This window comes from Coenobita brevimanus, chromosome 55 (genome assembly GCF_032717465.1).
Source record: "Coenobita brevimanus isolate Jiangsu-jjx chromosome 55, ASM3271746v2, whole genome shotgun sequence".
Classification (NCBI taxonomy): domain Eukaryota; kingdom Metazoa; phylum Arthropoda; class Malacostraca; order Decapoda; family Coenobitidae; genus Coenobita; species Coenobita brevimanus.
The window spans coordinates 33,226,442-33,250,171 of NC_137008.1; the positions used below are offsets into that span (position 1 = coordinate 33,226,442).

General features: G+C 42.5%; 1 protein-coding gene across 1 annotated transcript in view; it reads right to left on the minus strand.

Moving 5' to 3' along the window:
* Window positions 1–390: 390 nt before the first annotated feature.
* The window catches only part of HUWE1 (HECT, UBA and WWE domain containing E3 ubiquitin protein ligase 1), a 1,134,422-nt gene continuing 1,111,082 nt past the window's right edge, over window positions 391–23,730 (minus strand). The window contains exons 59-60 of the mRNA XM_080273518.1: window positions 3,505–3,695; window positions 391–2,489 (exon numbers count right to left, since the gene is read on the minus strand). Coding sequence (XP_080129644.1) covers window positions 2,387–2,489; window positions 3,505–3,695 — 294 coding nt within the window. The 3' untranslated portion in view covers window positions 391–2,386. The remainder of the gene's footprint in view (window positions 2,490–3,504; window positions 3,696–23,730) is intronic.

Here is a 23,730-nt window from a genome sequence, read left to right on the forward strand (position 1 = left end):
CACCTGTCTAGCAACAAACTCTCATCCCTTTTCAGTCCAACTTTCTAATGCATGAGTTACCCGTTACTCCCAGTCCTTCCTTTATGCAACAGGTCAACTCTGGAACTGTCTCCATCTGTCTGTATTTCCTACTTCCTACGATCTCCAGTCTTTCAAACACAGTGTGTCCAGGTATCTCGAAATGAACAAATCTTGATTTTGGCTCTCTTTTTTTTTTTTTCCCCTTGAAAGGAATGGTTTGCAGGCTCCTGGCCTTAGGTTCCTTCTTTCTTGCATAAAAAAAAATAAATAAATAACGTGCTGGATGATTTCTACTTAGTGTAATGTCATCTCCAATGGCATAATGTGACCAATAAAGCCCAATCACTCCTCAGAATTAGACCTTTTTGGGGCCACATCCAATTGAAAAGCTTTTACATACACATCACCAGCCGTTAACAACTGCATGAGAGCAATGGGACTAAAGCACTACATCAGAACACAGTATGAGGCCCAACTCATATCTGATTTCCCTGCATCCATTAGATAATTATCTCATGAAAGAGTAAGCATTCAAATGCGACAGGGGGTCTAACAGAGACCAGTATATTGCATACAACAGAAAACATGTATTCACATTAATGTTTTACCGCTGAGTTTTGGACAAAAGGATCAATTAAGAAACTTGTAATACTGTGTATTTTAATGCCAACATGGTAAAGTAGAAGAACAGTTTTTGCATATGTGATAAAATACACTATGTAACATTTGAGATAAATGTGAGAAAATAACCAACTTTCAACTCAGTGACTACATTTATTCAAAGGAAATGGAAAGTGACCCATCATAACTCAAACTTACATTATTCAATCACAATAATAAAACGCTAGATTATGATTACTACTTATCTCAAGATTTATTATTACATACTTTACAAGCCTTTCTTCTGAGCCCTATCCAGACCAAGTCACCTAAACCAGAATACTTGATTGACACACAACACAACATCCATCTTCATACTTGGTGTAGAGCAACACTAAAAATAGTTTCCTTTATTATAGAGAGTAGGCAATAGCTGGTTATCAGGGCTTTACAAACTTAAGAGTACACATTTTGTCTGAAATATAATGCAGGTTGTTATTACACCTGAAAACTAAACACATTCAATTATCAAAGTGGCATAACGTTAACAGCCCATTATAAGTTTCATGGAAACCTGCGAACATCTTTACAAGTCTTGCACTTGCTCATATTATATTCTTTACAGAGTGCATTGACACTTGTATCATTATAAGACAGCCCTAAAGGTAAATTTATCACATTAGATATACCAGTGTATTTCCTTAATTATATGTACAGCAGTAGTGAGGCCAGAATATACAGCACAGTGATAATACTAATGGAAGGTGTGTATATGTATAATGTGAACATATGTATATATGTATATTTCTAACAAAGTCACACAAATGATTTGGAACAGACTTTGTTAGCTTAAGATTCATCAGTATTTAAACTTGACCATAATTCCATCTCTCCTCATGCCACTGTATAGTCAAGACTGCCTGCCAGTCATGCAGAAGTCTGAATGATATTTTATAGAAAAACAAATATTCTGTATATTACACATTGGACAAAAGTTATGAATCTGTATAGACCAAGTTGTAATGTTCCCACTGCAGCAATTATGTGTTGGGTAGCCTGAGCTTAGTATAGACTGATTTGGTCTCCTGTCCTATAGGAATTACCTTACATAAACGAGTGGAGGTCTTAATAATGTAAAGCATAAGAAATTGAAAAAGACTGAAATACTGATGGACAAGTATTGCAACAACAAACCTGGCATTATCTATCATATTTTCAGTCGCTTCTGGAATAGTCACCACTCCATCAAAGAAACTCTAATGTTGCTCAGTATCTCATAATATCAGCAAACTTAATTGACATGTCTCTTTAAAATATAAAATACAAAACTAAACTCCACAATTTTTTAACTAATATACGCACATCTTGTTACAGTATATGCAATGCTAAGCTATGACCAAGTCGAGGATTATCACCTCATTTGATGATGAAGTACTTAATTCCTGATAAAGAGTCCATCCAGAGCTTAGCACACATACACCAACATACCAGCAGTGACTGTATGATGGTCTACTGTACCACCAAAACAACTAGAATATCACTCATGCTGCATTCTCACCACAATCACTGAAGCATATGTGAAGATAGATCAGGATAAACCTATGAGTCATGCAGTGATGTTGTACTTGTACCTGTGTGTATAATAAACCAGTGCTTGAGAAGTCACAGTAAATAAAGCTCATATGACTCTTCTCTCCGTGAAAACTGTCATTGCTGTGGAAGGTAAATGATGCATTGATAACATAGACGCAAAGTGGCAGGTCTTCTAAGCAAAGCCAAAGCCCTCTGAGCACTCATGGATGGCCTTCAGCAAGTAGTGTCGCAGCTTGTCATACGTTTCATACACCGGTAGGTCCAACTGATTGAAGCTGTAGATAGGAATAACGCAAAAAAAGTTAGGAAAATAGCAATGGATAAGAATCACTGATAAACCAATTATTAAATCACCCAAAGCAACTGACTTCTCTTAGGATACAGAGGGGTGCTAAAGAGGGATATCTTCATACTATGGCACCAATATAAACAGACACTTCAAACTAAGCATCCCAATTCCCAATTATAGGAATGTTCCTCAACTCCCTCCCTATCCCCTGAACAGAGGATGGTGAACTGATGAAGAAGAGCAACTGCTGGCACTTTCATGTTCAGATAAGTATGGGACCACAAGAACAAAAATATGGTGGTATGAGGAAAACCACTACCTTATAAATCGGTCATAATGATCTAAAGATTTGGATGGGGATAACCTTGATAATATAGTTGGCAAACCTTATCAAATGAAGCCGCAATTGTCAAGATTTCAATCACTGAAGAATTCACTCAAATATATGTACAGTACTTTGTATGAAGTGGTAGGTGGTGGCAACCATCATCCACTCACTTGATGTAATGCTGCCAACTTGTTCCTCCACATTTTATCATTCTTTTTCTGTGTCTGCCCTCCTCTCTTTTAATCTTCTTTCCAATTCATGTGGTTCTACATTGAGTGACAAGTCTAATGGTTTCCTGGGTTAGTTTCCTGTAACTCAAGAAACCATTTACAATACAGGGTGAACTATGTAACCAAACAACAGGTGATGTACAGCTTACTATGGTGCCTCTGTTAACTGGGTGGACAGATGCAAATGCAACATCCATCTTGGAAATTAAACCTCTACATGCTTACCCACACCTCGCTGTGACAAGGTGCTGTCTAATGAAACACTGGTTCACTGCACAAGACAGCCCTGCTGGTTCCACTGTTTGCATGGGGTTCATGGGTCTGCTTGACTAGACAGACTGAGGTTATTAAACAACCCTTATGCACCCACATCCTGAAGTGCCAAATTATAATGAAAATGTGGCCTAGTTACCTACACTACTGACAAAAGCAGAAGTACCTACCAAGTGTGAGCTGAGGGGAGCCGGTCCGTAGATCTATCATCTCTATGAATCTGGAACTTCTGAGTCCCATTCATACCTTCCAGTGCCACAAACCCTTGTAAAGGAACTTTACTGGTGCCAGTCACAAACTGCAGGAATTTGGCCCGCTCAGCCTGGTCAAATGACCTCAATGCCCGCCAGAACCACTGAATCTGTTGGAAGAAAAATCAGCTGTATTATTAATGCTCTCTCTCTTATCCCCCTCATCCCACCCACACCTACATACTGACACCTGAATATATCCACACCCATGCTCAACCTACAGTACATTCACCCTCACATCGATATCCTCTACCAGCTACACTCACTCACCCACCTCCTAGCCTACAGTGCAGTACAATCACCCACACATCCATAACCACTTCCCAATCTATGCTCACCCACCTCTCAACTTACACTACACTCATCTAAGCATCCATGTCCATCTCTCAGCCTACAGTACACTCACCCACCTCCCTTTACTCACCCACTTCTCCACACTTAACACACTTTCTGAAGGGAGGGCTGTAGCTCCAGCCAATCAGGATGGCACTTTAGAGCTGGGTGGGAAACCTGGTGATAGGAAGAGCCGGAATTCCCATTTTACCAGCCCTCAGGAATAGCTCCTAACCATCCCCTTCTGATAGGTAAAGTAGGCCAGCATACTCTCTCAATCATGGTTTTCTAACTATCCACTGTATACTACAATAGACATACTTCAACCCACCACATCCTGGCAGATTTTTCACCAATGACCCCCCTACCCAATCCCAGCAGATTTTAAATATATATATATATATATATATTGCTTAAACCTCAGATTATTATAAAAAACATTGGAAAATACCAAAAAAAAGTGCTCACCTGAGCTCAGAAATGGGCTATACAGGTGACCCTTTAAACACCTGGTACCGTGTTCTCTGGAGCCGTGCTGCGGCTGTCGCATTTTCTATGGTAGCAGTAACTATCGCAAACCACTCAGAATAGGTAGATATTTGTTCATTTGGTACAAATTTATATGTAGTACAAAATATATCGATTTTTACACAATAAAATAGGCGACATAAGCGTTGTTTCATTCACTGAACACATCAGCATAGCGCACCTTCCTTGGGGACGTTACCTCCTCATTATTTCAGCTCGTTTTTTCCTCTGGCACCATGTAATCTTTGTCCTCCACATCGTCATCGATTGGGGAATCACTCTCGCCTTGAATTTCGTACGGTGGTGCAACATGTCTTAACTGGCCAGGTCACTGCTAACAGGTGAGTTGCCAAGAAAATGGCATGCGGGATGGGGGGGTGGGGTCACATGGGGTAAGGCAGTGTTGCCGCCTGGCGGCAGGTAGAGGAAAGTCTCCCGCGTATACGTACCAAAAATCAAGGGTGAAACTTGAAAAATGTGCAAATGACGGACCTCGCAATTGCAAAATGTATGAGTATGTTGATGGGACTCTGCATGACATTATAACGTACCCATAAATTAACGGGACACAGCAGGTTAAACACCATACGACAGCAAGATGTGGAACCTACTTTGGTGCCCCTGTTAGTAGGTTGGATAAACAGAAATGCAGCATCTATCCACATTTCCCTGTGCCTTGCTGTGGCACAGCACTGTCTACCCAAGGGAACATTGGTTCACTGCACAGGACAGCCCTGCAAGGGAGGCTGCCTGCCTGTGGTTGATGGGTTTGTTTGGCCATACAGATTGGGGTTACTCAACACCAACACACCAAACATCATACCCTACAATGAAACAATTTGATGCCAGCAGGGCCCTATGGTTGGAAAACTTTGCCCCTGCTACCTTGTAGTGGACATGAGGGGAGGAGTGAGGCAGGCTCTGTCAGCTTGGCTTTGGGCCAGGATGGGGCTGGGGTTTTCCCCATTTCCCCTATCTGGGATCAGGGCTGGGTGGACAGGACCTGTAGTCCACCTTGATCTTTTATTTGTTCCACCTATTTAATACAAGAGGCTGCTACAAATCTGATGACTCTGTAGCTATTTCTTCAATTAGAGACTTCACCAGATCCTGTTTCAGAAATCTGCCACTAAGTTCGCTTCCGTCGCCCAGCTCTGATGCGGGGTAAGCACTGGAAAAGTAGTCAGTGCTTAATTTCTTTTTAATTTTGACACAAAATAAAACACCTCAAAACATATTTTACTCATCAAATTACCCAGATGGCATGATATGCTACAAAGAAATTACAATATGGGAGCCCTTTGATTATATATAATGTATCATAAGTGTCATTTTGTAAACTCCGCTTTCGTTAGTTTACTCATCTCTGTATGCATAACACAGAAGACAAAACCTAGGCAATTTTACTAGAACCATCCATAAAGCAAGATAACAGTGATTAAAATATTTGTCATTTGTTAGTATCCACAAAAGAAAATATATGTGTAGCCGTATATTTAGCAACACCTTTCGATATGCCCCCCTGCCTGATGTATGACTTTTCCTAATAATACAGACCTGTTGGACGTCTTGGTCATCTTAGTAACCAAAGTCTAATACAAATAATTCTTTTAAATGTTTCCCTGGCTCCACTGCACAGTTTAGTAAGTTTAAACTTCAACTCCGCGTACTCGGTTATGATTATAGTGTCATACTGCACTGACGTTTGCTTGGATTAATATGGCTGACTCAACAACTAAGCAATCATTCAGTACATTATTTTCAGAGGAACTGCTTACTACTTTAAAGTATGCTAAAACACACACATCAGAAGTCCTGAAGGTAATCTCCTTTTACTAACTGCACACGATTTATTCAAATATATGTACATAGACAGCACACTATTTTAGTCCCCAAACAAAGATTCTCTGAAAGCCTGGATATTCTTTCTTTACAAGTATATATATATGCACTTTGACTGAATAGAAAAAAATATTGCAGTATTATTATAAACTTAGTATTAGGTACAATTTCACAGGTCTTCAAAACCCCGCAAAAATATTTAATCGAGGCTGGGCGATGCTAGACCACCTGGTGGCAGATCGCTGAAACAGGTTTGGTGAAGCCTCTAATTGATAAAGCAGAACTCTTCGCTCAAACTCTCTCAATTCCACCTTAGGCGATTCCAGTGCTGTCCCTCCATCTCTTCCCCCCCTCTGACTTCCTCATGGCTGACATTAAATTGATGTATTTTCTGCCATCCATTCACTTGATGCAGTGCAGCTCTCGGGTGTCTGCCTTTTCCTCTCCTCCATCCTTCTTTCCTTCCATCCTCTTCTGTCTTCCCTTCATTTTTTCCTCATCCTTCTGCCTACAGGTAACTTTACATTCCCTCTTCTGTCTGTCTTTCCTTCATTCTTTTCTCTTCCTTCTGCTTGTGGGTGACTCTACACTGAGTGACAAGCCAAATGGTTTCCTGTACACCAGGAAACCATTTAGTATGCTGGGTGGTAACCACATAGCCAAACTTTGGTGCCTGGTGGTTTAATGAGTGATTACAGCGCTCCAATCAAATTGAGTCAGTGAAGGTTTATTTCCAAGAGGTGGTTGGGGTTTATTGCTCATGTAATGCCACTCAGGGATGAGTGAGGCTGGTCACTCTCATTTTGAATGTCACGGCCAACTTGTCTAGCCCCGGGCTCCTGCACTTCTCATGGGCAATGTAGGACTGGATGATGAATGAATGAAATGATTTTCTGCAATCACTGGCCTCAGTACTAACAAGGCATATGGGCCTGATGGGGTCCCTCCTGTTGTTCTCAAGAACTGGCTTCTGTGCTTAGACTCTGTCTAGGTAAACTCTTTCGTATTTGTCTATCAACTTTCACCTTTCCTTCTTGCTGGAAGTTTGCTCTCATACAGCCTGCCCCAAAGAAGGGTGACCATTCCCAGCCCTTGAACTATCACCCAATTGCTTTAACATCCTCTATTTCAAAAGTTGTTGAGTCTGTTCTTGACTATAACAATTTTAAAGCATCTTTCCTATCACAACCTTTTTTCTGATCATCAGTATGGGTTCCTTCAGGGACATTCCACTGGCAATCTTCTCACTTACCTTTCAGACTCCTGGTCATCCTCCTTTTGAGACATTGGCGAAAGCTTTGCCATCGCACTTGACATCTCAAAGGCTTGCAATTGGATCTGGCATAAATCTTTAATTTCCAAACTACCCTCTTACAGTTTCTATTGCTCTATCTGTGCCTTCATCTCTTACTTCCTTTCTGGTCGTTCTATAGCTGCTGTGGACAGCCACTGTTCTTCTCCTAGAGTTATCATTTCTGGTGTTCCTCAGGACTCTGTCCTATTACCAACTCTCTTCCATATATTCATCAATGACCTTCTAAGCTGTACATTTAACCCTATCCACTCATCTGCCGATGACTCCACCCTTCACCTTTCCATTTGCTTCCTGCAGCTTCAATAAACAAGGGATAAGGCTATGGCACACCTAATGTCTGACTCGACTCATATCTCTGATTGGGATAAAAATAACTTGTTTTTAATGCATCAAAAACTCAATTCTTTCAGCTATCAACCCGACAAAATCTTCCACAAGAGTACCTTCTAATTTTTAACAACATCCAGCTCAATCCTGCATCATCTTTAAACATACTTGGGGTTTCATTCTCTCAGGATTTATCTTAGAAAGAATACATTACCTCTCTCGTAAATTCTGCTTCCAAGAGATTGGGTATGACGAGCCAACTCTGTACCTTCTTAACCCAGGCAGAGTTGTTGACTTTATACACGGGCTTTATTCGCACGTGTAGAGTACAACTCTCATGTGTGGGGAGGCTCCCCACACACAGCTTTTCTCAACAGGGTGGAGTCAAAGGCTTTTCGTCTCATTAAACTCTCCTCCTCTTACTGGTTCCCTTCAACCTCTGTCTCTTCGCCGCACCATTGCATCTTTATCTCCTTTCTATTGCCACTTCAATAGTCACTGCTCCTCTGAACGGTCTGCTTGCATCCCTCCACCACTGCGGCAGGCATGTAGCACCCGTCTAGCAACAAAGTCTCATCCCTTTTTTGTGTCCAACTCTCTAAGGCAAAAGTAAACCACTACTCCCAGTCCTTCATGTCTGCAACAGGTCAGCTCTGGAACTGTCTCCCTCTGTCTGTTTTTCCTACGCCTATGATCTCCAGTCTTTCAAACAGAAGTGTGTCCAGGTATTTCGAAATGAATGGATCTTGAATTTGGCTCTCTGTTATCTTGTTATGTTTTGTCTTGGAGGGAGCAATCTGCAGGCCCCTGACCTTTGGTTCGTTCTTCCTTCCATGAAAAAAAAAAAAAAAAAAAAAAAAAAAAAAAAAAAAAATGGGGGAGTATGGACAGATGTCACTTTGTGATCAAGGCAGACATATACATGCATGGTGAAACCTTTATAAACGCAATGAAATTAAACGGATAATGCTCCCCCCCCCTTGGTGTTCTTCCACTCTGCCACACCCTCATGCCTTGTATTTCTGAACTGATGGACCTAAAAATTACTAAGCATATTCATGGAGTATCTTGAAATACCTTTCTCAGATATTCAATTATGGCCTTCAAAATTTCTGTAAATCCCCCCAAATGTTTTTTTAAAAAGACTAATTAATGATAACCAACATTTGGCCATAAAACCACCAGACACCAAAATCGTACTGTATCATTTTGTTCCTATCATTTATACGACATGCATGGATGCGTCGACCTTGGTCACTGAATGGTGGCTTTCCATGCTGCTCAATCTCTGGCAGCCTTCCTATTCAGTCCCTTATCCCGTGAGGTCACACTCTATGATCTTGTCCCAGATCTTTTTAGGTATGCCTCACACACCCCTACCCTCAACATTCACACCTCTAACCTTCCGCACCTATTTGTCATCCTCCATCCTCTCAACATGCCCAAACAATCTCAATCAACCCCTCCTCATCTCAACACCAATACATTCAAGTCCCAATCTCCCTCTCTACTCTTCAATCACAATACTAGCCCCTACCTCCAGGCCTGGCACTCATGGATGGATTACACGTCCATCTAATCAGTGACATTTCTGTATGGCTGAGCCTATGAATATCCTCTTCCTTTAGTGCCCAGGTCTCACTACCATACTGTATTACACTTCTAACATATGCCACATACAAGAAAGGATCCCTTAGCACAGAGGGAGAGCCCTCTCTATGTTAGGAAAGGCAACAGCTCCCTGAACTTTCTCCAACCACTCCTTACCTTAGCTACAGAGCTAGTTCCAGCCCCACTTCCAACACATAACATGTCCTCCAAATAACAAAACCCCTCAAATTCAAGGGAGTCCATCAAGATCAACCCTTTCATACCTGACATTCCCTACATGCTCTCCCTGATGCACCACACACTAGAAATCAGAATTACTTTGCATACCACTATATGTCTTATGCACCTCATATCACAAATACTACAGTGCAAAGACAAAAATGCACTGCAAAGACAGGTAGGTGTTCTATTTAGCTTTGAATGCAGTTACAGTTCAGAGCAAGTTTAATTCAAATAGGTCTTCCACTCTTGTTTGTTTTGTGTTTCATTCATTTCCAATCCATTACAAGCAAACAAATGTAATTATATATTAGATGTAAAATTTTGGCTGTCATACACTTGCTTGCAGGTGTGACCTCTAATATTATTATGAGGTTCTTTACAAATTCCCCCACAAACCCACACTACCCACAGTCATAACCTCATTCCTCAACTCCCACCCCCTTTCAACAATATTAACAACAATGAAAATATATAAATCTCCAGCTAACCCACTGCAATAGACCATAAAAAGTTATTCACACATTATTCAAGCCTTCAGAATCCTGGACCCACCTCCCAAGCATAATGATCTGCACTTTTTTTTTTTTTTTTTTTTTTTTTTTTTTTTTTAACCACCATTCATATGTCATTCATCATCATTCTACGGACCTCCTATCCCACCCTAGGGCAGGATGAGGAATAGCAACATCCAGGCAGCCCAAATTTGCCCAATCCAATGGGCCACGTTTCCATTCACTCATCATTTTAAGCCCCCGGAATCCTGGCTCAATTGGATGCGCCAAAAACATTCACCACATTCTGCAGCATCACATGAACATATCCGATGGAGTCAATCTGGACGCTGTCACATTAAAAAGGGGTGCTGAATCCCTAATCATGCACTTCTCCTCACAATATTTATCCAGCCAGCTCGATCTCTTGTCAGTTTCCTAGTCTCACCAACTTCCAAACCTCTCTTCCCCACACACTCATCCACCGTATCTCTCCACCTTCTCCTTGGCCTACCTCGCCTCCTCCCCCCTTCAAATTCGCTCAGATATACCATTTTCACCACTCTATTGTTATCCATTCCCTCCACATGACCATATCATCTCAGCACACTCTCTTTGCCTCTGGTGTCCACAGACTTCCTCACTCCACATCTTTCACGAATCACATTATTTTGTATCCTATCTACTCTCTGTATGCCACATACATTCCTCAGCAGTCTCATCTCCACTGCTCTCACTCTTGACTTTTCATTTTCATGCCACACCATAGTCTCACATCCATATGTTAAAGTTGGCACTAACACTCCTTCATGTAAGCCTCATGCAGCTGCAACACTCAAGCCTCTGTTTCTTATCAAGGCCTTCACTGCACCAGCTACCTTCCTTCCTTATATCACTCTACTTTCCACTTCTTTTGCACACTTTCCTCTCTCTTCTGTCACTGTACCAAAATATTTGAACTCTCTCATCAATTCCAGTCTGTCTCCATTTACCGTAACATCACCTTCTCTCTCAATAATCATCACTTTACTCTTTTCTGCATTTACTCTCAAGGCACAACACTCACAGACATCAGCAAATCTCTGCACTAGTCTACCAAGTTCTTGTCCGGTATTTGCAAGCAGTACTGCATCATCAGCATACAACAAATTTGAGATATTCCATGCATCCCCATTCATTACCAATGCCATCCCCCTCTCCATTACTCATGTTTTTACTTCTCACATCACCCCATCCATGTATATATTGGACAACCATGGGGACATCACACAACCTCGTCTCATGCCCACACCAATCGTGAACCATTCACTTAGATGCCCATTAACCCTTACACGTGCTTCACTACCATCCTCTTGACGGCACCTAGCAGCCTTCCATCTACACCAGACATGCGCAAAATTTTCTACAATCCTTCCCTGTCCACTTTGTCATATGCTTTATCCTGATCCATGAATGCCATAAACATCTTATGATCCTTCTCATAAGCCTTCTCCGGTATCTGTCTCACTGCGAATATTTGATCCACACATCCTCTGCCACACCTAAAGCCACCCTGTTCATCATTCACTAGGACTTCTGACATCTCTCTTACTTTCCCTATAATAATTCTTCCATACACCTTCCCTACCACACTCAATAAACTTAAGCCATGATAATTCTTGCACTCACTTTGCTCACCTTTATTTTTGTACAGGGGTACAATCACAGCCTTTTTCCACTCTGCTGGCATAGTTTCACTCATCCATGCCTTCTTACATATCTCCAACAAGCACTTCATTCTGCTCTCTCCATTTCACTTTATCATTGCTATATACACCTCATCAACCCCTGCTGCTTTCCCATTTTTCAGCAGCTTCACAGGGCTCTTCACCTGTGCGAGTGTCACGTCTCCTGGCACTGCATTTCTTCTCTGCACACCCTCAAAACCAATCACGATTACAGCTGCTCTGCTCTCTCTATTCCCATTCATCAGGCTTTCAAAATATTCTTTCCATCTGGTCCTTACTTCATTCCCAAGGGTTAATAATCTACCACCTACATCCTTCACACCATCACATTTCTCTCCTTTCACCTGTACATTTCATGTACACCTATAAGAATCATTCAATCAACTATGAAATAAAAAAAATAATTATTCAATCAACTATGAAATAAAAAAAGGGGATGTCAAACCCTTGTCATGTTCTCTGTACATACCCTTATTGAATTCTCAGCTTAATCAACTTCCATGTCTTGCACTTTCACGTTTGCCTGTCATATCTATATGCCATCTTGTCCTACCACACCTCCCACATTCAGAATCACTCAAAAATACCCACTTCACTACTTTATACTTATTTACTCCATATAACAATACCATCTAAGTCATCTCTTGTACCCAGTTATCAACAAAGTACAGTTAACCCCTGCTATTTGTGGATTTTTCTGGGAAATTATTGAAAAATTTCCCAGGAAGATATTTCCTGCTTTTCCCACAGCATCAGCTGTCCCTAGTGGTTCATAAGTGGTTTTTTGGAATGTTTTCCGTGAGAAATACTGTCCTATACAGTTAAACTATGCAATTACCTTGTATAGGGTAACTGCATGGCAAACTCTCATCCTCCCCATCAAATGGGTAAGTACAGTGCACTTCACCCAAAAGCTTGTCATCCTGTACTAACTTTTTTGAAGGTATTATTTGAGATTCTGATGACGTGTTTTCACACCATTTCAAATCCAACCTCGGAGATTCTGATGAAGTGTTCACATGTCATTTTATCATCATCGTCATCATCCAGACCTCCTTTCCCACCATTGGGCAAGGTGAGGAGTAGCAACCTCCAGACAGCCCAAGTCTGCCCAATACACTTCCATTCACTCATCATTCAAGTCCCTGGAATCCTAGCTCTAACTGATACACCCAAAACTTTCACCACATTCTGAAGTTTCACACAAACGTATCTGCTAGAGCCAATTTACTTTTGTAAAATAATCACCATAAATCGCATGTACGTATCATAACAGAGACTTGGGCATGATGTCACGGAATGCTTGCTCTGTGGGTGGTGGGCAGTAGTTTTGCATGGTTTAAACCAGATTAATATATATATATATTTTTTTTTCTCTCAATATTTTTCTATGCAAGGTATAAAATTTTTTATTTTCCCCTAACTTCAACTCATCATTTTGACTTTCTATTTTCTTCAGTCTCCATTTTTTAACATAGTACGATAAAGTACAGTAAACCCTCCAAGATCTGACGTAACAGAGCCAATGGCATGTCCGGGACTTGGTTTTGTCCAGGACTTGGGAAAAATGACCCTGGACAGGTATTTTTGGACCCCAACCCAGCCTAACTTTGGAAGTCACCTAAAACTCCCTACTGGACATGCACAGCACCTTTTTAAGACCCTATGCACACAAATAAGGACAGAAACCATGAAATAAATGAAAAGGAACCAGAGAATGAGAAATTAGAAGTGAGTATGGAAAATATTTAGCAGTGTACAGGGTACTTACAACACATCCATGGCCATCGCGAAGATTAACACGCCTCCTCTCAGGCTCTGACAGTGGTGACGGTGAACTTGAAGCACGTGCAGTAATCCAGTGTTGTGCTGCACTTGATCCTTTGCACTCTGAATTCTAATTTTTTAACACTGCACATCCTTTTCTTACTTCTGCCATGCCAGTTGCAACACGCTAGTGTTTCACTCTGCACTTAATCCTCTGCACTCTTAATTCTAATTTTTTAACACTGCTCATTATTTTCTTACTTGCACCATGCCAGTTTCAACATGCCAATGTTTCACTCTGAGCTTAATCCTTTGCACTCTGAATTCTAATTTCTTAACACTGCACAACACTGTAATTTCCCAAGTGGTCTAGTGGCAAGTTTTTGCTGTTTATTCACTGTCAGAGCCAGAGAGTGGTGATGCAGGGCCGAGGGGTGCGTCGCTGGGATGTGGTTATGGGCTACCCATTGAAGAAGACTCTGAAGATAGCCACAAACTCATGTCCAGTGGAGACTCCACCATGGCCAATGTGCTGGGCTGTGGCTCGGAGGTTGAAGGCAGATCTTGATGAGGCAGTGGTGTGGAGCCAGGGCTGGGCATGGCAGGGGTCACGGGCCTGAAGAAGGTGTCAATAGTTGATTGACGTAAGGAACAGCGATTCTGGCGAATGATGATGTGCTGCCTAAAAGCACGCACTTCCTCCACAAGTCCAAGGGGGCCCATCTCCTGGTCGCAGTCCGGGTGTTCAAGGTAGCCTAGAGCGAACTCAATGTGCTCCTGGAGTGTGCTCAGCTTGGGAATGGCTAGAGTAGTGGTGCACTGAGAGGAGTCCGCATCACCCACGCTGTCCTTGTCCAAATCTTCCAGCTGGGTACTTGTACCTGCAACTGAAGATGCAATCTCAATATCAGACATGATCTGATACCCGGATCATCCTCCTCGTCATCCAACCACTCACGCACTTCATCCACATCCACCTCATCGCCAGCCACATGAAGATACGCATGGAAGTCATCCACGTCAAAACCTAGAAAGTCGTGCACCACATAAGCTCCGAGAAGCAGAGGAGACCAACCACTTTCAAGAGTCTTGACAGGGACTTCCCTCCATGCACTGGTCCAGTTGTAGATGGCTGACTTGAGGTTGTAGCGGCAAAAGGTTTTCCACAGTCCGCTGGCCTTGCGTGTCCCGTCCCTCCCTGTACTCGTCCTTGTCCTCGAGAACAACCATCACCTCGTCCAGGAACTTCTGATGGTACAACCTCTTCATAGCCATGATCACTCCTTGGTCCATTGGTTGGATGAAAGCAGTAGGATTAGGTGGCAAAATGAAGCACCCCTAATGCGGCCATTCTCAGCCACCAAGTCCTTGTTGGACGGATGCACAGGTGCATCGTCCAGAAGAAGGAAAGCCTTTACCTGGTTGCGTGGGATCCCCAGTGTGTTTGTCTGATAATGGATGACCTCCTTGACAAAGTGCTGGTGAAACCAGTCTTTGAAGATCTTGGCTGTGAATCAAGCCTTCACAGAATGGTACCAAACGACAGGAAGGAGATCCATCAATCCACAAAGGCACCTAGGCTGCTTTGCATGGCCAAGAATAATGGGCTTGAGCCAGTGCATGTCACCAGCACTGGCACAACACAAAGCAGATATCCGTTGCTTGGAGTGCTTGCATCCAGGTACAGGCTTCTCCTTCTCCTCTGCTAGGGTGTTCGTAGGCAGCGAGCAATAGAGGAGACCAGTTTCGTCAGCACTGTAGACTTTACCAAGAGTGAGGATCTCCCTGTCGATCTACACCATCCTGGTTGGTGTCCAAAGCTTTGCCATGGGCCTTATGGTTGGTAAGTCCATGTCGTAGCTTGATAGTGAAGAGCTACCCTTCAGATGCCTTGAAGTCTGGGGTGTCATATAACCTTGTGAACTTCTCGGTAGCAGCCTTCAGCTCCATACTATGCACTAGCACAGCAGCATGATGCTGACGATACGAAATCAGCATGAAGCGGTCAACTTCTGCAAACCTGGGAAGGTGCATAATCTTCCTCTGCATGTTGCGTTTGGTCTTCGATGCGAAGTCTGCCATGTATCGTGTGAATTTGTCCCGGGATTTCTTTATATCAAACAAGGTAGAGCACGCCAGGTTTAATTCAGCGGGATGTGGGACGTCGACCATCCTGCGTCCACCTTCTCCAATATCTCCCTCTTCTTCTCCAGTCAGAACCATTTGTTTCCTCTTCTCGGGTGGCGGGGCCACCATTACACACACGAGTAAGAGGCAGCAGAGGAACAGCAGGGCCTGCAGCAGGTAGGGCACCACCACAAAGGTGAGCAAGTGGGCAGCCATAGCGACAAGCGTGCAGTCACGATGGTAGGTAGGCGGGAAATGGGGAGGATGCTGGGGCGCTCTAGCGGACGTTGGAGGAACTACACGCCAAAACACAGCTGTTTGCCCCCGTGCAGCAAATTCAAAGTCGGGATTTTTTTATTTTTTTATTTTTTTTGGTGTCCAAGGACTTGAGCCCAAAATGTCCAGGACTTGGGCATCCGGGTCTTACAGAGATTACTGTACAACTATTCAGCTTTAAAATGACACCAAAACCAACATTCTATCATGAAAAGTGTATTTACCCAGAGCAATCAAAGAAAAATATCGTGGTGCGAAGATGTTGGTCAGCACGAGAGTGGCTGACTGTAGCACAGTCAGAAACCTGATAGGGTTAACCAGTCACGTCCCGAGCTATTTCACACCTCCGACACCCCCCAATCCCGAGCTATTTTGGAAATTTTTTAATTTTGCTAAAACCTCCGCTTTTGGTGAGAAACATCGAAAATTCATTGAGAAATCGCTCACCTGAGGTTTAAAATACTCGATACAGGTAGCAGTATCTCCTTACCCAACTGGGTTTTCTATCAGGCTGGCTCCAAAGAAAACAAGTTCTATGGGGGGGTAACTAATCCACACCACTCATAAACGTTATTTATTTATTTATTTGGTACGAATTTATATGTAGTACGAGAGTATATTGGTTTTCAAACAGTAATATAGGCGGCTGAATCGGTAGAGAGGCGGTTTGCGGTCCTAATGGACCCAGGATCGAATCCTGGCTGGGGCAGGGAACAGTTTAAGGATTTGAATTTCCTAAAAGCAGACTTTCCTGATCTACCAGATGACCCGCCGACATGTCGTAAAAATACCCCCGCTAATATCAATACACCAGTCCTGTATGAGACAGCCCTAGCATGTATTCAATATGGACGGTGGGTGTTAGCGCCGAAGTGGTGACATGTGGAGGTGTAGGAGGACTACTGGGCCTTGGGATACGCAACTGCCCCCAAGAAATAGGCCCTGAGCCTTTGCCCAGAGTCGGACACATAAAAAAAAAAAAAAAAAAAAAAAAATATATAAGCATAGTTTCACTCCCTAACTCATCAACATACCTGACCTTTTTTGGTGCCATTACCTGATCATCATTTCTGACTGTTTCTTCCTCTAATGCTATGTAAGCTTTGTCCTCCATATTGTCATCGATTGAGGAATCACTCTGGCCCTGAATGTCTTTATTAGCGAGGTCACTGGTAACAGGTGAATTGCCGAGACAATGGCGTGCGGGGGAGGAGGGAGATTATGCGGTGTAAAGCATTGTCCCTGACTGGCACCTTGCAGAGGAATACAGGAAGGTGTCCCGTGTACTGTATACATACAAAAAATCATGCGCGAAAATTGAAAATTGTGCATATTATGAACCTGGCAATTGCACGACATACCAGTACGTCGACGGGACTAGCTGTGACAAAATGTTGCAACGTACCCATACGTCGATGGGATGCCTCGGGTTAATGTGCAATATAATGCATTTACAGGTCTCATTGTGGGTCTGTAGTTAATGGAAATAGTTAAAACAGTGAAATCAGTGATTTTTGCAGAAGGTATGGAGGAGGCGGTGGCTCAATCGGTAGAGAGGTGGCCTGCAGTCCTAACGGACCCAGGTTCGAATCCCGGCTGGAGCAGGGAACAGTTTAAGGATATGAATATCATTAAATCAGGCTTTACTGATCTACCAGATCCGCTGACATGTCGTAAAAATACCCCCGCTAATACCAATACACCAGTCCTGTATGAGACAGCTCTAGCATGTATTCAATATGGACGGTGGGTGTTAGCGCCAAAGTGGTGACATGTAGAGGTGTATGGTATGTAGGAGGATTGCTGGGCTTTGATAGCAGGCTGTGAAGTCTATGCCCAGAGTAGGACAAAAAAATTAAATAAATAAATAAAAATAAAAAAGGATTTTGTCCATGTGTGCAAGGGGGGGGGGGTTATGTAACAGCCACCAATGGCAGGGGTTGACTGTACACATTTTTCATACACTTCTGTTTCCTATCCTGCTCAGTCTCCACATACACTACCACATACATCCCTTGATCTTTTCATGGAATATGACAAAGGTAGAGATGTAAATATTTTCACAGTCAATTCAGTGACACACTTGTGTTAAATTCATAAAACTGTTTCAGTGGGAAAAGCTTAAGCACTAGCATCATAGTCTAAAGTGTCATAGTGGAACATTGGCGGTATACGATGAAACAAATGGACACTCACTAATCCTTCCCAGGGTCACAGGAAGCGATGTAAGCTGCTGGCTCAATTGTCATACTTTACTAAATATGGTTCATTCCACGCCCCCCCCACCCTTTTTTTTTTTTTTTTTGAGAACTGACTATTGCATCAAAAATCCAAAGTCACCACCACTGGTACAGTGCAGCGTCGTTATATGATAGGGTTGCATCACGTGAAGACCCATTGCATAACAGTTTATCACACAACGAGGTCAGTATAACATGGGTTCAACAGGGTTAGGGAAGATGACCTTGAAAACAAAAAAAACAAAAAACTGCTACTCACCTGAAGTCTGTCCTATGCTGGTATGAGTCATCACCAAGAGTCCCCTTCCCCTCAAAGCTGGGGGACTGATGCAGGGCTTGAATGATCACTCCACAAAAAAAGATATGGTATTACTTCACTTAAAGTCACACACTGCACTATTTGTTTAAGCACTTGCACTATTATTTAGCAAGAGCAATGGTGTTTCAGTGGCCTTTCATGCACAAAACAGAACAAAAGGTAACAATCACAGCCAACGTAAACACTGGGCAGGAATCTTGGCTAAGTCTGCTGAGCAAAGGCCTGTTAAGGGATGATGGTTGTGTAAGGCTGACATGATTTCCAAGTCACGCATCAGTATTTCACACACAAAAACCATCACTTCACTTAATACTGCACTGTTATCTGGTGATAACAATGGTGTTTCAATGCATTTCATGCTCAAATAGAATGAAAGGCAACGATCACAGCCAAAGTACACAATGGACGGCAAATTTGGCTAGTGTTCTTACCTAATTGTATCTTTACAGGAATGAGTCAAGCTCATACTGTCCAGAGTCTTAAACCATTTTTATCGTACATATCCTTAAATTTATGAATTGTTTTGGCACACACTATTTCATTCGGTTGTGCATTCCATTGATCAATTGCCCTATATGGGGAACTAAATTTCCTTACATCTTTATCGCCTCTCTCTTTATGCAATTTTTTGCAGTGTCCTCTTGATGCATGCCCATAGGTTATGTAATCATTTATGTCTATTTTCTCCTTCCCTGATGTGTATTTATATAGCATAATCGTCTCCTCTTTTCCTTCTCTCCTGTAATGTAGGTAGATTCAGTTTTTCTAGTCTTTCTTCGTAGCTTAGATCCCTTAAGCATGGTACCTATCTTGTGTTGGCCCTCTGAACTTTTTCAATCTTATCTACTGGTATCTTCTTTGATCTCAATGTGGGACTGAAACAGGGTTGTGTGATGTCTCCATGGCTGTTTAATATATACATGGATGGGTTTGTAAAGGAGGTGCAGGGTAGGGCAGTGGGTGTGGGGGTGGCTCTAATGAATGAGGGTGAGATTTGGATTCCGGTGTTGCTGTTTGCTGATGATACAGTATTGTTGAGCAAAGATGAATGGGAGTTGCAAGGTTTGGTGAATGAATTTGGGACAGTGTGTAGGAGGAGGAAGCTGAAAGTTAATGTAAACAGAAGTGAAGTTATGGTGTTTGAAAGGAATGAAGTCACAGAATGTACGGTGAGGTTGGATGGTGAGGATATGGAGAGTGTGAGTGCATTCAAGTGCTCGGATAGTGTGATGAGTAAGGATGGAACTTTGGGGGATGAAGTGCAGGAAAGGGTACAGCAGGGAAGGAAGGTTGTTGGTTCACTGAAAGCAGTGATGAGAAATAGGGAGGTGAGTATGGAAGTTAAGAAGTCACTGCATGATAGTACTGTATTGTGATCCCTACCCTGACGTATGGAAGCGAGGCATGGACCTTGCAAGAGGAGAACAAGTCAAGAGTGAGAGCAGTGGAAATGAGTTACTTGAGAGGAGCATGTGGAGTGACATGGAGGGACAGATTGAAAATGAAGAAGTGAAGGAACGTTGTGGGGTGGATGTGGATGTCGTTGAGAAGATTAGGAGAAACACAATGAGGTGGTTTGGACATGTGGAGAGAATGGAGAATGAAAGACTGACTAAAAGGGTGTATGTAGGTGAGGTGGAGGGAGGGAGAGGGAGGGGTAGACCGAGGATGAGATGGAGGAATGGAGTTGAGAGGTATATGAGGAAGGGGGGGGGGGTTGAGTTGGGGGGAGGATGGTCATATGGTTGGTGACAGAGCGACGTGGAGGTGTTTTGTCTGCAGCCACCCTTTGCGGAATTAGGGCATCGGGCTATAGATAGACAGATAGATGTGTTTTTTTGAGATGAGGACTCCAGACTACTGGTGCATAATCCAGGGTTGGTCTGATGAATGATGTTATTATCTTCCTTAGCATGTCTTCATTTATGTATGTGAATGCTACTCTCATATTTGCAAGAAGTGTATATGAGGGAGGGGGGGGGGTGAGTTGGGGGGAGGGGAGTCAAATGGTGGGTGACAGAGTGACTTGGAGGCGTTTTGTCTGCGGCCACCCTGTGCGGGATTAGGGCGTCGGGCTATAGATAGATAGTATACACGTTATATACTTTCTCACTGATGTGGTCAGTGTGTGTTTGTGTCTGCATGACATTCTTTGAGGTGGCCAAAAAAAAATATCACTATAGCAAAAGCGTGATTAACTGCTGTACCGAGTTGTTGTGGTGATCTATCACACAATGAGTAAGTTTATAACAAGGCTGCACTGTACTGGTCCTGAGCAAATTTTTGATGTACAAGAGTAAGAATATACTCATGTAATGCTTTTTTCAACTCACAATTCAGAGAAGTAGCCACTGTCACTGTCCTTCAGTTTGTTTCTTGTGTAAACATGCACAAACTTCCCTCATGAAATACTTATGGGGTGAATATGAAAATGTTAACAGTTCCATTTCCATTGCTCTTAGTCTTGACTTTCACACTCGAGTCACCTCCCCTACTATCCTTATAATCATATTAATTTTTCTTTTAATGTTCCATGTATTAACTACTTCACTACTGCACCCTGTGGTATAAAACTACCACCCACCCCATATTGTGATGTCACCAATTTTTCAGCCTTTCTAATCTGATATTTTTTATTTCAAATAAATGGCTGGAGTCTAGCATATCTGAAATCGACGAGAGATCCCTTTGTCCACCTGTGTAGGCTATTGTAGCTCACTGTTACTAGTGTAAGAGTGGCCAATACATACAGGGGACTCATGTTTTCAAAATAACAGGAAGCTATTTTGGAAAGAGGTGCAGAAATGTAGAAGTGAGAGAGGAAAAAAAATGTGAAGGGGTGAAGGATGAAGGTGGGAGATTATTAACCCATGGGGATGAAATAAGGACCAAATGGAAAGAATATTTTGAAAGCCTGATGAATGAGAATAGAGACAGTAGAGCCACTGAAAACACAATGGGTTTTGGGGGTGTGCAGAGAAGGAATGCAATGCCAGGAAACGTGAGACTTGCACAAGTGAAGAGTGCTGTGAAGCAGCTGAAAAATGGGAAAGTAGCTGGGGTTGATGAGGTGTATGCAGAGATGATTAAGTGTAGTAGAAAAAGTGGAACGTAAGTACTTGTTGGAGATATGTAAGAGGGCATGAATGAGTGAAACTGAGTGGAAAAAAGATATGACTGTACCCCTGTACAAAAATAAAGATGAGTGAAGTGAGTGCAAAAATTATCGTGGTCTAAGTTTACTGAGTGTGGTACGGAAGGTATATGGATGAATTATTAGAAAGTACGAGAGATATCAGAAGTCCTAGTGAGTGATGAACAAGGTGGCCTTAGGAGTGGCAGAGGATGTGTGGATCAAATATTTGCAGTAAGACAGATAGTGGAGAAGGCATACGAGACAGACTATAAGGTGTTTATGGCATTCATAGATCTGGAAACAGCATATGACAAAGCAGACAGAGATGGATTCTGGAAGATTCTGTGCATGTCCAGTGTGGATGGTAAGCCGCTAGATGCCGTTAAGAGTTTTTATGACGGTAATGAAGCATGTGTAAAGGTAAATGGGCATCTGAGTGAATGGTTCACAATCTGTGTGGGCGTGCAACAAGGTTGTGTGAAATCCCCATGGTTGTTCAATATTTTATATATATATATAAATATATGGACAGGGTGATGAGAGAAGTAAAAACAAGAGTAATGGAGAGGGCCATGGCATTGGTAATGAATGGTGATGGATGAAACATCGCAAATTTGTTGTATGCTGATGATGCAGTACTGCTTGTAAATACCAGACAAGAACTTGGTAGACTAGTACACAGTTTTGCTGATGTCTGTGAGTGTTGTGCCTTGAAAGTAAATGCAGAAAAGAGTAAAGTGATGATTATTAAGAGAGAAGGTGACTCTCAGTGTGATGATACAGTGAATGGAGAGAGACTGGAATTGGTGAGAGAGTTCAAATACCTGGGTACAGGAATATAAAAGAGAGGAAAATGAGCAAAAGAAGTGGAAAGTAGAGTGACACATGGAAGGAAAGTAGCTGGTGCAATGATGGTCTGGATAAGAAACAGGCTTGAGTGTTGCAACTGCACGAGGCTTACGTGAAAGTGTTAGTGCCAACTTTAACATATGGATGTGAGACTATGGTGTGGCATGAAAATGAAAAGTCAAGAGTGAGAGCAATGGAGATGGGGCTGCTGAGAAATGTACGTGGAGTACAGAGAGAGGATAGGATATGAAATAATGTGATTCTTGAAAGACGTGGATTGAGGAAGTCTGTGGGCATCAGAATCGAAGAGAGTGTACTGAGATGTGGAGAGAATGGATAACAAGAAATTGGTGAAAAAGGTACAGCTGAGTGAATTTGATGGAGGGAGGAGGCGAGGAGGCGTGGTAGGCCAAGGAGAAGGTGGAAGGTTATGGTGGATGAATGTGAGAAGAAGAGAGGTTTGGAAGTCGGTGAGGCTAGGGAACTGACAAGAGATCGACCTGGGAGGACGATTATTGTGAGAAAAAGTGCACGATCAGTGACTTGGCACCCCTTTTTAATGTGACAGCATCCGAATTGACTCAATCGGATACGTTAATGTGAAACTACAGAGCCATGATTCCAGAGGCTTGAATGGTAAGTGAAAGGAAGTGTGGCCCGTAGGACTAGGCAAATTTGGGCTGTCTGGATGTTGCTACTCCTCATCCTGCCCTACGGTGGGAAAGGAAGTCTGTATGATGATGATGATGATGATAAACTTCCTCAAAAATGCTCAAAGGTATGTAGAACACAAAGGCCAGTTCACACGAGCTATATCGTGTCCGTTTTTTTTGCCGATATGCGGGGAAACAATGCCAAATTCAGCATTTCTCACAGAAAGGTGTTCACACATGTGGGGACTACAGAGGCAGGAACTCGGTAACAGTGTTTTTACTAAAAATAATTTCATCCATACTAAATGCTCTCAACTCTCCAACTCGAATTCTTCCCGCTCCTTCTGGCACCTTGCCAAAAATCTTTCTAACAACTTTACCT